General features: G+C 46.4%; 1 protein-coding gene across 3 annotated transcripts in view; it reads left to right on the top strand.

Annotated features, from left to right (window-relative positions):
• Positions 1-15,664, top strand: part of traf3ip2a (TRAF3 interacting protein 2a) — a 93,601-nt gene that overhangs the window by 32,284 nt on the left and 45,653 nt on the right. For 2 of the 3 annotated variants that reach the window (XM_060855872.1, XM_060855871.1), the window contains exon 2: positions 4,324-5,235. The exons of the other annotated variant lie outside the window; for it this stretch is intronic. In XM_060855872.1, coding sequence (XP_060711855.1) covers positions 4,324-5,235 — 912 coding nt within the window. The remainder of the gene's footprint in view (positions 1-4,323; positions 5,236-15,664) is intronic. 3 annotated transcript variants of the gene reach the window in all.

Here is a 15,664-nt window from a genome sequence, read left to right as displayed (position 1 = left end):
AGATTATGTAGTTGTAGCCAAATTAAAAGCTGGTGGGTCATGTTGGGGGCATCTGCGTGCCAGCGATGGATGCTACTTTAGGTCAACTTATCCAAAGCATCAACTCAGCAACAACGTGCTCAGGGAACAATTTTCATCTTTAGTTGAAGTCAAATCTAACTCGGGTTTCCTGTCTGTCTTTACTGTCCAAATTTCAGTCATAAACAGCAACTTGATTAACTTGTTCAAATTCAGTCATGTGCTACTTACAATCCAGATCCTGATGTTTAAAGAAAGTTGGATGTTTTATAAATTATAGATGGAATGACATTTGAAAGGGCAGAGAGAAAAAAAAACTTCAGAAAAGCTTCTTAAAGGCCTCGAGATGTGGGGTGGTGCTGGACCTAGCTTTAGGGGGAGAAAAAGCCAGGCAAATGGTAGATGTGGAGTGGGGGAACAGCTTGGTGATAGTGACCATAACTCAGTAAGATTTCAGGTAGTTTTGGATCAGGGCAAAGAGGAACCAGAAATAATGGGGAGGGGTGTGTGATTTTAATAACATAAGACAGGATCTGACAACGTGGACTATGTGAGGACAGCAGGAGATATTCAAAAGGGGTAGTCGTGAGACTGTGGGACGAAAACGTTTCGAAAGGTATCAACAAATCCAAGGAACCCTGGATGTCAAGAGATTTATTAGATAAGGAGGAAAAAAAGGAAGGTTAAGATATATACCAAAGGTTCAAAGCAGCAGATGCCCTAGAGAAAGATAGGAAGTTCTGGAGGTTGCTTGAAAAAGTAATTAGGAGAGCAAAGAGGGAACATGAGAAAAGGTGAAAATAGAGAAAATTCCTAGGCATTTTGTAAGTATGTAAGGGACGAAAGAATGACCAGCAAGAGTAGGACCCATTTAGAATCAAAGTAACAGAGCTGAAAGACACAGCTATGGTTTTAAATGAGTACACTGCATTTCTATTCTCTGTAGAGAAGGATGATGGAGATATTGAAAACAGGGAGGGAGATTTTGATCTACTTGAATGAATGAGCATTGAGAGAGAGGAAGTTTTAGTGGTTTTCACAGGTTTAAAATTACCAGGCCAAATCCCCAGGCTCAGATGAAATGTATCCCAGGCTGTTGTGAGAGGCAAGGGAAGAGATTTCAGGGGCGCTGACATTAACTTTCAAGTACTCTGTGGCCTCAGGAGAGGTGCCAGAGAACTGGAGAACAGATAATGTGGTACTATTAATGAAGAAGGGTAGAAGGGATGAACCAGGATACAATAGGCCAGTGAGTCTACCATCTGTGCTAGGGAAACTATTATAAAAAATTCTGGGCAATTGAATTAATATGCGCTCTGAGACTAACCAATATATGGCTTTGTAAGATAGAGATCGTATCTAAAAAAAATTGACTTAATTTTTTTGAGATGACAAGGTTTGTAGATGACAGTAGTGAGCTTTTGTCATCTACATGGACTTCACAAAGACTTTTAACAAGATTTAACATGGCAGACTGGTTAAGAAGCTAAGGGCATGTGGGATCAAGTACAGTTTGGCAAATTACATTCAAAATTGGCTTAGTGGCTGGAAGCAGAGGATGGTGGATATGTTTGTGACTGGATGCGTGTGTCCAGTGAGGTACCACAGGATCCGGCTTGTTTTATGATGATTTTGTGGCTTTAGGAGTTGTATTTTGTCCTGGTTTCTTTCAGAGAGAGAGATTGAACAAGAGGTGACGAGCAGCCTGAAATAATGTAAACAGTTTGCGAGGCCTTGGGGTTTTATTAAAGTTGGAACAATAGAAGCAGCCTGGATGGTTGTGGCCAGCTCTCTCTGATCAGGACTTCTGGGTTTTCTTAAGCTTTTAAATCCAGCAGAAGCTGCTGGAGTTTTGAAGAAGTAGAAGATATTTTTCCCCTCTCTCGGTTACAGCTAGAAGCTGGGGTTTGTCTTCCTATTCTGGGAATTGCATATGAGAAAATCTGATTCTGAATTTGCTTTTTTGGATGTGTTTATGGGACATTATAATATTCAAGCAGTTAATTAGTATTAACTACTGTCTCAATTGTTCTGTTAAGTTTTCCAGTAGAGTTAAATCATTCTAAGTTCTCCTATCTTGTATTTTAACTATAGTGTTTGAGTAAATTGTGTTTTGCTTAATGCCAGTAATTTCACCAATTGAATTGCACTTGGAACATGGGACTTTCACATTTGCCTTCCTCACTGTTGACTACCCCATCAATTTTGGTATCATCCTCAGGCTTACTAATCAAGCCTCCTAAATTCTCATCCAAACCATTTGGTTAAAACACAAACCACAGTGGATTCCTGCTGGACACAGGCCTCCAGCCTGAAAAACAACCCTCCACCGCCACCCTCTGTCTCCTATCATCAAGCCAATCTTGTATCCAATTGGCAAGATCTCCCTGAATCCCATGGAATCTAACTTTACTGATCAGTCTACTTTACGCAAGTTCATGTAGAAAATGTTCACATTCTGACCTCATCAATCGTTCTGGGTGCATCTTCAAAAAGACTCAATCAAGTTTGGGAGACACTATTTCCCTTGCACAAAGCCATGCTGATTATTCCTAATCAGTCCTTGCTTCTCCAAATCCTACCTTTCAGAATTCCTTCTAATAACTTTCTCACCACTGATGTCAGGCTCATAGGTCTCTGGATCCCAGTCTTCTCCTACACCCTTTCTTAAACAACAGTCCAACATTAGCCACCCTCCAGTGCACCGGTACCTCACTTGTGGCTGTAGATGATACAAGTGGGTGGCACGGTGGCACAGTGGTTAGCACTGCTGCCTCACAGCGCCTGTAGACCCGGGTTCAATTCCCGACTCAGGCGACTGACTGTGTGGAGTTTGCACGTTCTCCCCGTGTCTGCGTGGGTTTCCTCCAGGTGCTCTGGTTTCCTCCCACAGTCACAAACATGTGCGAGTCAGGTGAATTGGCCATGCTAAATTGCCCGTAGTGTTAGGTAAGGGGTAAATGTAGGGGTATGGGTGGGTTGCGCTTCGGCAGGTCAGTGTGGACTTGTTGGGCCGAAGGGCCTGTTTCCACACTGTAAGTCTAATCTAAAAAGTATCTCCACTAGGGGCAGTGCAATTTCTTCCCTAACTTCCCATAATGTCCTGGGATTCACTTGAGATTTATCTACCATTATGTTTTTTCAAGCTCTCCAGCACTTCTGTAATATGAACTGTTTTCAAGATATCAATATTTATGGGCGGCACAGTGGTTAGCACTGCTGCCTCACAGCACCAGAGACCTGGGTTCAATTCCTGCCTCAGGTGACTGACTGTGTGGAGTTTGCACATTCTCCCCATGTCTGCGTGGGTGTGCTCTGGTTTCCTCCCACAGTCCAAAGATGTGCAGGTCAGGTGAATTAGCCATGCTAAATTGCCCGTAGTGTTAGGTAAAGGAGTAAACGTAGAGGAATGGGTGGGTTGTGCTTCAGCGGGTCAGTGTGGACTTGTTGGGCCGAAGGGCCTGTTTCCACACTGTAAGTAATCTAAAAAAAATCTTATTTCCCTAAGTTCCCTAGCCTCCATTTCTTTCTCCCCTGCAAAAACTGACACGAAATATTTGTTCAGTATCTCTCCCATCTCCTATGATTCCATACATCCCTTGTTGATCTTTAAGAGGCCCTATTCTCCCTCCAATTGCTCTTTTGCTCTTTGCATTATCCTTAACCTTACCTGCCAGTGCTATCTCAAAGCCCCTTTTTAAAATGCTCTATCTATAATATTTGTGTTGATGTCACCCACTGTTTAATATATCATTCTGAGGCAAATTTGACAACAATAAATATCACTCATCTAACTTAGTCAAATGTTCAAAGGTGTTTCACTGGAGCATTATCACATAAAATTTCATACCCCCACTCTGTACCCCCACTCTATACCCCCACTCTATACCCCCACTCTATACAAAGAGGTTGTAAACTGGGTGATGGAAGGCTCTGTTAAGGAGATGGGTTCTGCAGTGTGTCTTAAAAGAGAGTTTTAAGGACGGAATGATTGAACTTAGAGCTCAAGCACTGACCTTCACCAATGGTGGAGGAATAAAATGAGCGAAGCTGCAAGGTGCAGAGTCTGAGGAAGGCAGAGTTCTCAGAAGGCTGTAGAGTTAGTGAAGGCTGTTGTGGAGCTAGCAGAAGTAGAGATAGCAGGAAGAATGTGGCTGCATTGAACTGAACACGTGTATACACAAGGAGAAAAGGAAAGTAAGTGTGGCCAGCAACAGCACGTCCGAGTCAAAGTTCTAGCTGCACTGAAGTGTCTTTGTCTTCACATTCCACTCATTGAGCTTCGGTTTAATTTTTGTTTTTCAGCAATGGCAGGGCCCCAGAACCAAGCGGAGGAGGTGGATGAGGATCTACACTGCTGGATGCAGTCCTCACCCTCACAGGGCAGTGGGGTTGATGAGAAGCTGGAGAGGTATCAATGGCCCACTGGACGAATGGCTGAAGCCAGTCACTGTGACCAGATGTCAGCTCCGTACACCGTTGCATGTGAGATGTCAGGGGAGAAGCAGAAACCAACTTTCCATCAGCTCGACACTGGTCGCCATCACTATCCGACTCAGCCTGGGCCCCTGGTTAGTAACAGTGAACAGTATGACCTCTCACCGGCAGAAGCTGTGGGAAAGCCAAAGGAGGCTCTGGAATCTGAGTTTAAGGACTTTGCAACGATGAATGAGCTTGATTATTCTTCACAATTTGGAAATGGCACATCTTCTGAAACCAGCATGTTTTTAGCAGCAATGATAAAAAAACAGCGCCAGGGTGGATGGTTGGATCCGTGTAGCAGACCTGAGTACACAGAGCAGATGAAACGTGCCTCTGTTCCGGCTTCTTTAAGCAGCACGGCCTCCTCGTTAAACCTGGACCACCCTCAAGAAATCAAGAAGGCTTTCCTCAACGCCTGTCCGGGTGTAAGCAGCAATCCTGACAGTGTTACACACTCACAGTGTCAGGGCCGTTTTGAACTGCCCAGTAAAGATACAGGGTACGAATCTCACAATGACTTTGGAATCAGTCAGCTGGACCCCCCTGGGCCCCTCCTCTCAGGGCTGAATGACCTGGAGCCTCCTCTCCCTCTGCAGTCCCGAGAATTTCCAGCGGGGGCACCCCACATGTATCCTGTCTTTTCATATCCCAGACCCCCAGCCATCATTCCTCGATACTCTCCGGGTATACCTCAGTACGGATACCAACAGGCTTTCAAACAAATGCAAAGCCCTTGTAAGTGAATCATTTACCTCCTTGAGTGAATGTAATGTAAGTGTGAATGAGTTTATCTCTGTAATTACAGATAAGAGTTATTAACTATTTCCAATGACCTTGCCATTTAGCACATGCCCAATGGCCCCCGCTGACCTTTACACTCTGGTTTCTTGGCAGGTTTGCAATACTGGTCCAGGAATCAAGTCTAACAGTGGGAAGGGATGGGTGAACAGTTGAGGCCAACAAAAAACACAAAGAGATAAATGCTCTGTTAGCTGTGTACAACAGGCCCCCAAACAGTCAGGTAGAAATACGTAATCCGATCTCAGAGAAATGTAGGAATAGCAAGGCAGTAACAGTAGGATACTTTAACCAACTAATTCTAAACTGGATAGTTTAGTGTGCATGGGAGGGAGCCTAAATTGTTAAATTGCATCCAGGAGAAAGTTTTCAGCAAGTCCATTGAAAGCCCAACAAGAGAAAGGGCCGTTCTCGATATAATAGTCAGAAATGAGCTTGGGTAGGTTGGAGGTAGGTTTTTACCTCGTTGATTTTAACCCTACTGCGAACCCTCTTGCAAGGATGCCTGCCTTGAAGAAGTTTTCCTCCTCTCTCTACAAGAATCTCAGGGAGTCCCTCTCCCACAGCAACTCCCAGGTCATTTCCTCTGCCCTGAAGCTCTTCAACCATGTCCTGAAACAAACTCGGTACCACAGCCACATTTGCTTCCTCAGTGCTTGCCTCCATAACCAACTCATCCCACACGGAATCCGGACCACCTTTAAACCAGCAGAGTTCGGACCCGAACAGGACAAACAGTACAGACTGCAGATTCAAAAACACTAGCAATGGTTCTCCTTCAAGATCCTCCGCTCCACGCTCGCAGCAATAGGTTCTGTCAGCAGGGGAACGTTTTGAAGAAAGTGATCCTAACTCAGCCAGATTTAGGATAATTATGGATAAGGATACGAATAGGTTGGGAATAAAAAAATTCTAAACAGCGGAAAGGCTAATTTTGCCAAGATACGATTTCACTGGGAGCAGTCACTTGCAGATAAAACTGCGTTGGAGTAGTGGGAGACCTTCAAGGAGGAAATGGTGAGAGTGCAAGGAAAAGAAATAGTCCAGCAAAGACAAAACCTGAAGAATTCTGGATGTCAAGAGCACAAAGTTTAGGATGAAGGAGAGAAGAGAAACTTTGGGCAGATACTGAGGGTTCGCGATGGTAAGGTCTTTAAAGAATGCAAGGGGGAACTTAAAATATGGAAATGAGGATATTAGGGAATGTGTGCGAGAAAGCATTGGTGCTTAGAGTATTTTCAAATTTATTTCGAGCAAGAAAATTGGAGAAAGAGTAGGGTTCTCCGCTGTATCTGCTCCCAGGAGGACCAGTTCCACCACAGAACACACCAGATGGCCTCCTTCTTTAGAGACCGCAATTTCCCTTCCCATGTGGTTAAAGATGCCCTTCAATGCATCTCGTCCACATCCCGCATCTCTGCCCTCAGACCCCACCCCTCCAACCGTAACAAGGACAGAACGCCCCTGGTGCTCACCTTCCACCCTACCAACCTTCGCATAAACCAAATCATCTGCTGACATTTCCGCCACCTCCAAAAAGATCCCACCACCAGGGATATATTTCCCTCCCCACCCCTTTCCGCCTTCCGCAAAGACTGTTCCCTCCGTGACTACCTGGTCAGGTCTACACCCCCCTACAACCCACCCTCCCATCCTGGCACTTTCCCCTGCCACCGCAGGAACTGTAAAACCTGCGCCCACACCTCCTCCCTCACCTCTATCCAAGGCCCTAAAGGAGCCTTCCACATCCATCAAAGTTTTACCTGCACATCCACTAATATCATTTATTGTATCCGTTGCTCCCGATGCAGTCTCCTCTACATTGGGGAGACTGGGCACCTCCTCGCAGAGCGCTTTAGGGAACATCTCCGGGACACCCACACCAATCAACCACACCGCCCCATGGCCCAACATTTCAACTCCCCCTCCCACTCTGCCGAGGACATGGAGGTCCTGGAACTCCTTCACCGCCGTTCCCTCACCACCAGACGCCTGGAGGAAGAACGCCTCATCTTCCGCCTTGGAACACTTCAACCCCAGGGAATCAATGTGGACTTCAACAGTTTCCTCATTTCCCCTTCCCCCACCTCACCCTGGTTCCAAACTTCCAGCTCAGCACTGTCCTCATGACTTGTCCGGACTTGTCCGACCTGCCTAGCTCCTTTTCCACCTATCAACTCCACCCTCTCCTCCCTGACCTATCACCTTCATCTCCTCCCCCACTCACCCATTGTGCTCTATGCTACTCTCTCTCCACCCCCACCCTCCTCTAGCTTATCTCTCCATGCTTCAGGCTCGCTGCCTTTATTCCTGATGAGGGGCTTTTGCCCGAAACGTCGATTTCGCTGCTCGTTGGATGCTGCCTGAACTGCTGTGCTCTTCCAGCACCACTGACCTAGAATCCAGTAGGAAAGATCGAATTAATCTGTGACTGGACCTGGAAGAAATTAGCCCAACCCTCAATAAATATTTTGCATTGATTCTCACCGTGGAAAAGGGCAATGGAATATAAATTTCAGGGTGGAGGACTGGGAAACATCAGAAGGGATTAACATAGAGAGGGGAGATACTGGTGGGTTTAGCAGCCTTCACATGGGGATAGATTCACAGGGCGGGACTAGAATCCCAGGCTGTTTATGAAGGCATGGGAGTGTCGATATCCAGAGCTCTGTCACTATGTTTCAAATCCTGTTTGGACACAATTGGAGTGCCGTTGGACTGGGAGGACTGTTAACATTATCCCAGTATTTTTAATAAAGGGAAAAAGGAATATGCAAGGAAATTACTGGCAGTCAGTCTAACCTTGGGGGTGGGGAAGTTATCAGAAAGAATTCTATGGCAGAGAATATAACTGCAGGTGGAGACATACAGATTAGTCAGGGATAGTCGACCTGGATTTGTTAATGGAAGGTCATGTGTGACAAATCTCGATCAAATGTTTGAGGCAGTGACCTTGAGTGTAAATGAAAGCAATGCATTTGACATGGTGGACATGGAATTAGCAAGGCTTGATTTTTTGAAGAGATTACCAAGAAGGTAGATAAAGGAAAAGTGGTAGATGTTGTCTCCATGGTCTTTAGAAAGGCCTTCGACAAGGTTCCACATGATAGGCTGGTCAGTATGGGATATGCGGTCCAGGGAGAGACAACCAATTAAATGCAAAATTGGCTTGAGTAGAAGTAGCAGGTGGTAGTAGAGGGTTGTTGTTCAGACTGGAGGCCTGTGACCAGTAGTGTACTTGTAAGGATTGATTTTGGGACTACTGTTATTTGACTTCTATATCAATGATTTGGATGAGCATACAGGAGGTATGATTAGTAAGTTTGCGGATGACACCAAAATTAGTGGTGTAGTGGACAATGAAGACAATTATCTAAAATACAATGCGATCTTGATCAGATGGCCAATGGGCCGAAAGTGGCAGATGGAGTTTAATTTAGGTAAATGTAAGGCAAACTAGAGCAGGATTTACCTAGTTAACGGTAGGGTCCTGGGGAGTGTTGTTGAACAGAAGGACCTAGGGTGCTGCTATATAGTTTCTTGAAAGTGGCACCACAGGTAGACAGGATGGTGAAGAGTGCATTTGGTACATTCACCTTCATTGATCAGAGTATTGAGTATAAGGCATGTTGTGGCTATATAGGACATTGCTTTTGGAACATTGCATACACTTGTGGGCTCTCCCTGCTATAGGAAAGATGTTATTCAATTAGGAAGGGGACAGAAAAAATACAAAGATGGACGGTTTGAACTATAGGAAGAGGCTGGGGGTATTTTCCCTGGTGTGATGGAGGCTGAGGGGTGACCTTATAGAGGTTTATAAAATCATGAGGGGCTTGGATTGGGTGAATAGACAAGACCTTTTCCATAGGGTGGGGGAGTCCAGAACTAGGTTTAAGGTGAGGGGGAAAAGATTTAAAAGGGATCTGTGGGACTACATCTTCACACAGAGGGTATTGTGTATATGGAATGAGCTGCCAGAGGAAGCTACCAGGGTTCAATTATAACGTTTAAAATCATTTGGAAAGGGACATACTTAGGAAATGTTTAAAGAAATATGGGCCAAATGGGACTAGTTCAGTTTAGGATACCTGGTTGGCGTGGACATGTTGGACCGATGTGTCTGTTTCCGTGCTGTGTGTCTCTATGACTTTTGATAAGGTCCCTTCTGTCAGAAAGCCCCATGGGAGCAAAGGCAATATTGGCTCCAGAATTGGCTGGGAGGCAGGAAGCAGTGCATGATGGTAGAGGCATGTTTCTATGACTGTTTCCAGCAGGGTTCTACAGGCCTCAATGATGAAACCCTTGCAGTTTGGGAAGTACACAAATGATTTGGACTTAAATATAATGAGTATGATCAAGATATCCACAGGTGACATGAAAACTGGTGAATTTCAGTTGAATTTCAGATGCCAGGTATATTGGAAAGACTAATGGATTGTATCAAACAGCATTCCCTTCTGCTGTTTGCAATAAGCAAGGTATTGCCAGCATAGACCCAACCAGCATGTTCTTGCAAAGCTCAAAACATAGAGTCCAGCATTAGATATGATTCTGCAATTGGCCAGCATTCCTGAATGTACAAAGAATTATGCTTAGCATCAATTTAGGATTGTCAGTCGGCGCACTGCGTGGTGTCCTTGGGTGGTACTGGACGTTACATATTAATACACAGGACCTCTGTCCTTTACAGACAAAACGAACATAGACACATTGGGCCTGCTTCAATTCAACAAGAGAGGTTCAATCTGACCAATCAGAAATTGACCAAGTCTCCTCAGACAGCACATTCCAAATCGCTACTGTCTAGAAGGGCGAGATCAGCAAATACATGGGAACACCATCACCCGCAAGTTCCTCTCCAAGCCACACACCAATCCTGACTTGGAAGTTTATTGCTGCTCCATCACTGTCACTGGGTCAGTGTCCTGAAACTCACCCCCCCAAATGTTTTCACATTCACCAAATAGACTGCAGTTGGTCATGAGGACATCTCAGCATCACCCTCCCAAGGGCCTATTCGTGATGGCAATAAATACTGGTCAGCTCCTCAAAGCCAAAATCCTTTGAATAAATAAAAAAAAAATCAGAGGCAACCTGCTTCATTTCAAAATTAAAGAAAGCCTTGCAGCTAACTGTCAATCACCGTTAATACTACTCCCAGACAGAACCCATTTGCCAATCAATTAGCATTCCCCTCTCATGCAGTCTCCTTATTGGTTATCCCCTTAAACTGACATTGGTGAATTATCCCGAAGGGTGAAGAGAATGCTTTGGCAATATGTGCTAACGTGTTCCTTTCTCCAACATAGCTCAAGTTCCGAGACAGGACTCAGGAGAACTGTTGACAATACGTTTGACAGAAAAGGAGGTTCTGCTAACTGTGGATCTTGCATATGAGCTGGGCCAAGTGGTTCAGACGTCAGTCGGAGAAAATTCACGCACAGTGCTCATTCTAGGTTGGCTATGAGAGAAAAATAGGAGAACTGCAAAACTATAAATAGTTCACTTGCAGATAGCCGATTTCTTTGGGTCTGGTCCGAATAAATTAGAATAAAAGATGTGAGGTGATCTATTAAAATATTTAAAATGTTGATGACCTTGGCAGGATAAGACTGGAGTAAGTTTCCTCTTGTAGGGAGATAGTGAGAACGGCAGCTGCTGGAGACTCAGAGTGGAGAAAGAGTGGAGTTGGAGAAAGTACAGCAGGTCAGGCAGCACCAGAGGAACCGGACTGACAATTCTGACCTGAGACCAATTCCCCTTCTCCTCTGATGCTGCTTGACCTGCTGTGCTTTTTCCAGCTCCACTCTTTATCCTCCGTTGAAATCTTTAGAACTGAGGGAACAGTTCAAAAATATGGGACTTTAAGATGGGGGTGAGGAGGAATTTCAGAAGAAATCTTTGGCTTTAGAAAGCTAATTTTTGGAATTCTATTCCACCAGAGAACAGTGAAGGCTAGACATTGAATGTATTCAATAATGGGTTAGACTGATCTTTGACTGGTAAGAGAGTGAAGGGCTATGGGGAAACAGGCCACAATCATCCTATCATCCTATATATCAGAACTGAAAATGTGTTGCTGGAAAAGCGCAGCAGGTCAGGCAGCATCCAAGGAACAGGAGAATCGATGTTTTGGGCTTGAGCCCTTCTTCAGAAATGAGGAAAGTGTGTCCAGCAGGCTAAGATAAAAGATAGGGAGGAGGGACTTGGGGGAGGGGCGTTGGAGATGTGATAGGTGGAAGGAGGTCAAGGTGAGGGTGATAGGCCGGAGTGGGGTGGGGACGGAGAGGTCAGGAAGAAGATTGCAGGTTAGGAAGGCGGTGCTGAGTTCGAGGGATTTGACTGAGACAAGGTGGGGGGAGGGGAAATGAGGAAACTGGAGAAATCTGAGTTCATCCCTTGTGGTTGGAGGGTTCCCAGGCGGAAGATGAGGCGCTCTTCCTCCAGCCGTCGTGTTACTATGGTCTGGCAATGGAAGAGTCCAAGAACCTGCATGTGGTGTGGGAGGGGGAGTTGAAGTGTTGAGCCACGGGGTGGTTGGGTTGGTTGGTCTGGGTGTCCCAGAGATGTTCTCTGAAACGTTCCGCAAGTAGGCGGCCTGTCTCCCAATATAGAGGAAGCACATCGGGTGCAGCGGATACAGTAAATGATGTGTGTGGAGGTGCAGATGAATTTGTGGCAGATATGGAAGGATCCCTTGGGGCCCTTGGAGGGAAGTGAGGGGGGAAGGTGTGGGCGCAAGTTTTGCATTTCTTGCGATTGCAGGGGAAGGTGCCGGGAGTGGAGGTTGGGTTGGTGGGGGGTGTGGACCTGATGAGGGAGACACGGAGGGAGTGGTCTTTTTGGAACGCTGATAGGGGAGGGGAGGGAAATATATCCCTGGTGGTGGGGTCCGTTTGGAGGTGGCAGAAATGACGAAGGATGATACAATGTATCTGGAGGGTGGTGGGGTGGTAGGTGAGGACCAGTGGGGTTCTGTCCTGGGTGGCGATTGGAGGGGCGGGGTTCAAGGGCAGAGGTGCGGGAAATGGCGGAGATGCGGTGGAGAGCATCGTTGATCACGTCTGGGGGGAAATTGCGGTCTTTGAAGAAGGAGGCCATCTGGGTTGTTCGGTATTCGAACTGGTCCTCCTGGGAGCAGATGCGGCGGAGACGAAGGAATTGGGAATATGGGGTGGCGTTTTTACAGGGGGCAAAGTGGGAGGAGGTGTAATCTAGGTAGCTGTGGGGTCAGTCGGTTTATAGTAAACCAGTTCCAATACCGAACAACCCAGATGGCTCCTTCTACAAAGACCGCAAGCTCCCCTCAGACGTGATCGACGATGCTGTCCACCACATCTCCTCCACTTCCTGCTTCTCCGCCCTTGAACCCCGCCCCTCCAATCGCCACCAGGACAGAACCCCACTGGTCCTCACCTACCACCCCACCAACTTCCATATACATCGTATCATCCGTCGTCATTTCCACCACCTCCAAACGGACCCCACCACCAGGGATACATTTCCCTCCCCTCCCCTATCAGTGTTCCAAAAAGACCACTCCCTCCGTGACTCCCTCGTCAGGTCCACACCCCCCACCAACCCAACTCCACTCCCGGCACCTTCCCCTGTAACCGCAGGAAATGCAAAAGTTGCGCCCACACCTCCCCCCTCACTTCCCTCCAAGGCCCCAAGGGATCCTTCCATATCTGCCACAAACTCACCTGCAACTCCACACACATCATTTACTGCATCCGCTGAACCCGATGTGGCCTCCTCTATATTGGGGAGACGGGCCGCCTACTTGCGGAATGTTTCAGGGAACACCTCTGGGACACCCACATCAACCAACCCAACCACCCCGTGGCTCAACACTTCAACTCCCCCTCCCACTCCACCAAGGACATGCCGGTCCTTGGTCTCCTCCATCGCCAGACCATAGCAACACGACGGCTGGAGGAAGAGCGCCTCATCTTCTGCCTAGGAACCCTCCAACCACAAGGTATGAACTCCAATTTCTCCAGTTTCCTCATTTCCCCTCCCCCCACCTTGTCTCAGTCAAATCCCTCGAACTCAGCACCGCCTTCCTAACCTGCAATCTTCTTCCTGACCTCTCCACCCCACCCCCACTCTGGCCTATCACCCTCACCTTGACCTCCTTCCACCTATCGCATTTCCAACACCCCTCCCCCAAGTCCCTCCTCCCTACCTTTTATCTTAGCCTGCTGGATACACTTTCCTCATTCCTGAAGAAGGGCTCATGCCCAAAACGTCGATTCTCCTGTTCCTTGGATGCTGCCTGACCTGCTGCGCTTTTCCAGCAACACATTTTCAGCTCTGATCTCCAGCATCTGCAGTCCTCACTTTCTCCTCCATCCTATTTATCACCCAATTATCATCCTATTGAACGGTGGAGCGGACTTAATGCACCAATTGGCCATCGATCTACTGACACTTCTCATGAGCCTCTGATGAATAGCATTAGCAAATCTAAGAAATTGGTCACAGTTCTGTCTGTGTATAACTTGTACAGAGGGCTGGTTTGTGATGCGTTGTGATACTAACAGCGTGGCTTAAATTCCCACACTGGCTGAGCTTGCCATGAAGGACTGTCAACCTTTCTCCTCCCCTGAGGTATGGTGACCCTCAGGTTAAACCACCAGCCATTTCTCCATCCAATGAAAGAGCAGCCCCAGACTATGGCAACTCTACGTCTACCTTCCCCCAGTACTGTTGCCAACAGCTCAATAATCTGAAACCCTCTATTGAGTACGATCTCTCCATCTACACGTTAATCTGATCTATCCTTTTATGTGATTACAGGAGTAGTCTCTAGATTATTATTTCTGAGGTTCTGCTTGCTAATACCTTACCTTACTCCTTGAATACTGACTGCAAGACCACATCTCTCCTTCTGCCTATGTTGATGGTACTAATGTGAATCATAGTTGAAAATGTGTTGCTGGTTAAAGCACAGCAGGTCAGGCAGCATCCAAGGAATAGGAAATTCGACGTTTCGGGGCTAAGTGAATCATGTCTGCTGAATGTTCCCACAGTCCAAAAATGTGCAGGTTACCTCCCACCTTTGGGTGTGTTGCAGCTGATCAGCACCATTCTTGAAGCTGGCATCAGGGAGGTAACTCCCAACCCCGAATTCATTAACAAGCGATTAAAGATTGTCAATTAGACACACAATGTGTCTCACTTGCACTGACTAGAAGCCACATCTATTCGTACGCAGTGACCTATTCTCTGCAAACAGAAAGGATGTACCTAGGCATTCTAAACATTTTGGGGTCCAGTGATATTTCTTTAGAACTGTTCATTGGAGCTGAAGCATTAACTCTGCTTTCTCTCCACAGATGCTGCCTGATCTGCTGAGTTTTTACAGCAGTTTCCGGTTTGATTTCTAGCATCCGAGGGTCTTTGATATTTATGCCCATCCCATTGTGCCTTTCTTTAAATAAATGAAAGCACAGAGGACAATACTTGGCCAGAGGACATTACTTCACAGCAATGCCTCAACCAGTCAGAGTCACTTAATCAACCACTCAGCATCCTTTTCTCACACAGCAGAAATTGCTGCTCCCATTGAAATTTTGCATTCCTGTGTCTGCCTGCTGAGTGCAATTCGAAAAGCTGAGAAAGCAAGTCCCTTTTCAGAAATACTCCCTATCATTTAATAGAGAAAGGACTAATCTATTCCTTTAATCAACAGCATGTTGGTGAAGAAAGCGTACTGAATTAGCTAGAGGCTAATTTGAAACTTTATAGAGCAGAGAGGGAGACACAGATGCACAGTGGTTAGCACTGCTGCCTTATAGTGCCTGAGACCTGGGTTCGGTAACTGCCTGTGTGGAGTTTGCCCATTCTCCCTGTGTCTGTGTGGGTTTCCTCCCATAGTCCAAAAAATGTGCAGGTTAGGTGAATTGGCCATGCTAAATTACCTGTAATGTTAGGTGAAGGGTGGGTTGCTCTTCAGAGGGTCGGTGTGGACTTGTTGGGCCAAAGGGACTGTTTCCACACTGTAAGTAATCTAATCATTTGTAGTGGTTCTGTTCGCCGAGCTGGAAGTTTTTGTTGCAAACGTTTCATCCCCTGGCTAGGAGACATCATCAGTGCTGTGGAGCCTCCTGCGAAGCGCTTCTTTGATGTTCCTTCCGGTATTTATAGTGGTCTGACCTTGCCGCTTCCGGGTGTCAGTTTCAGCTGTCCGCTGTAGTGATTGGTATATTGGATCCAGGTCGATGTGTCTGTTGATGGAATTTGTGGATGAATGCCATGCCTCTAGGAATTCCCTGGCTGTTCTCTGTCTGGCTTGCCCTATGATAGTAGTGTTTTCCCAGTCAAATTCATGTTGCTTGTTGTCTGAGTGTGTGGCTAC

The sequence above is a fragment of the Hemiscyllium ocellatum genome, chromosome 3 (assembly GCF_020745735.1).
Source record: "Hemiscyllium ocellatum isolate sHemOce1 chromosome 3, sHemOce1.pat.X.cur, whole genome shotgun sequence".
Taxonomy (NCBI): domain Eukaryota; kingdom Metazoa; phylum Chordata; class Chondrichthyes; order Orectolobiformes; family Hemiscylliidae; genus Hemiscyllium; species Hemiscyllium ocellatum.
This window is presented reverse-complemented; position numbering and strand designations above follow the sequence as displayed.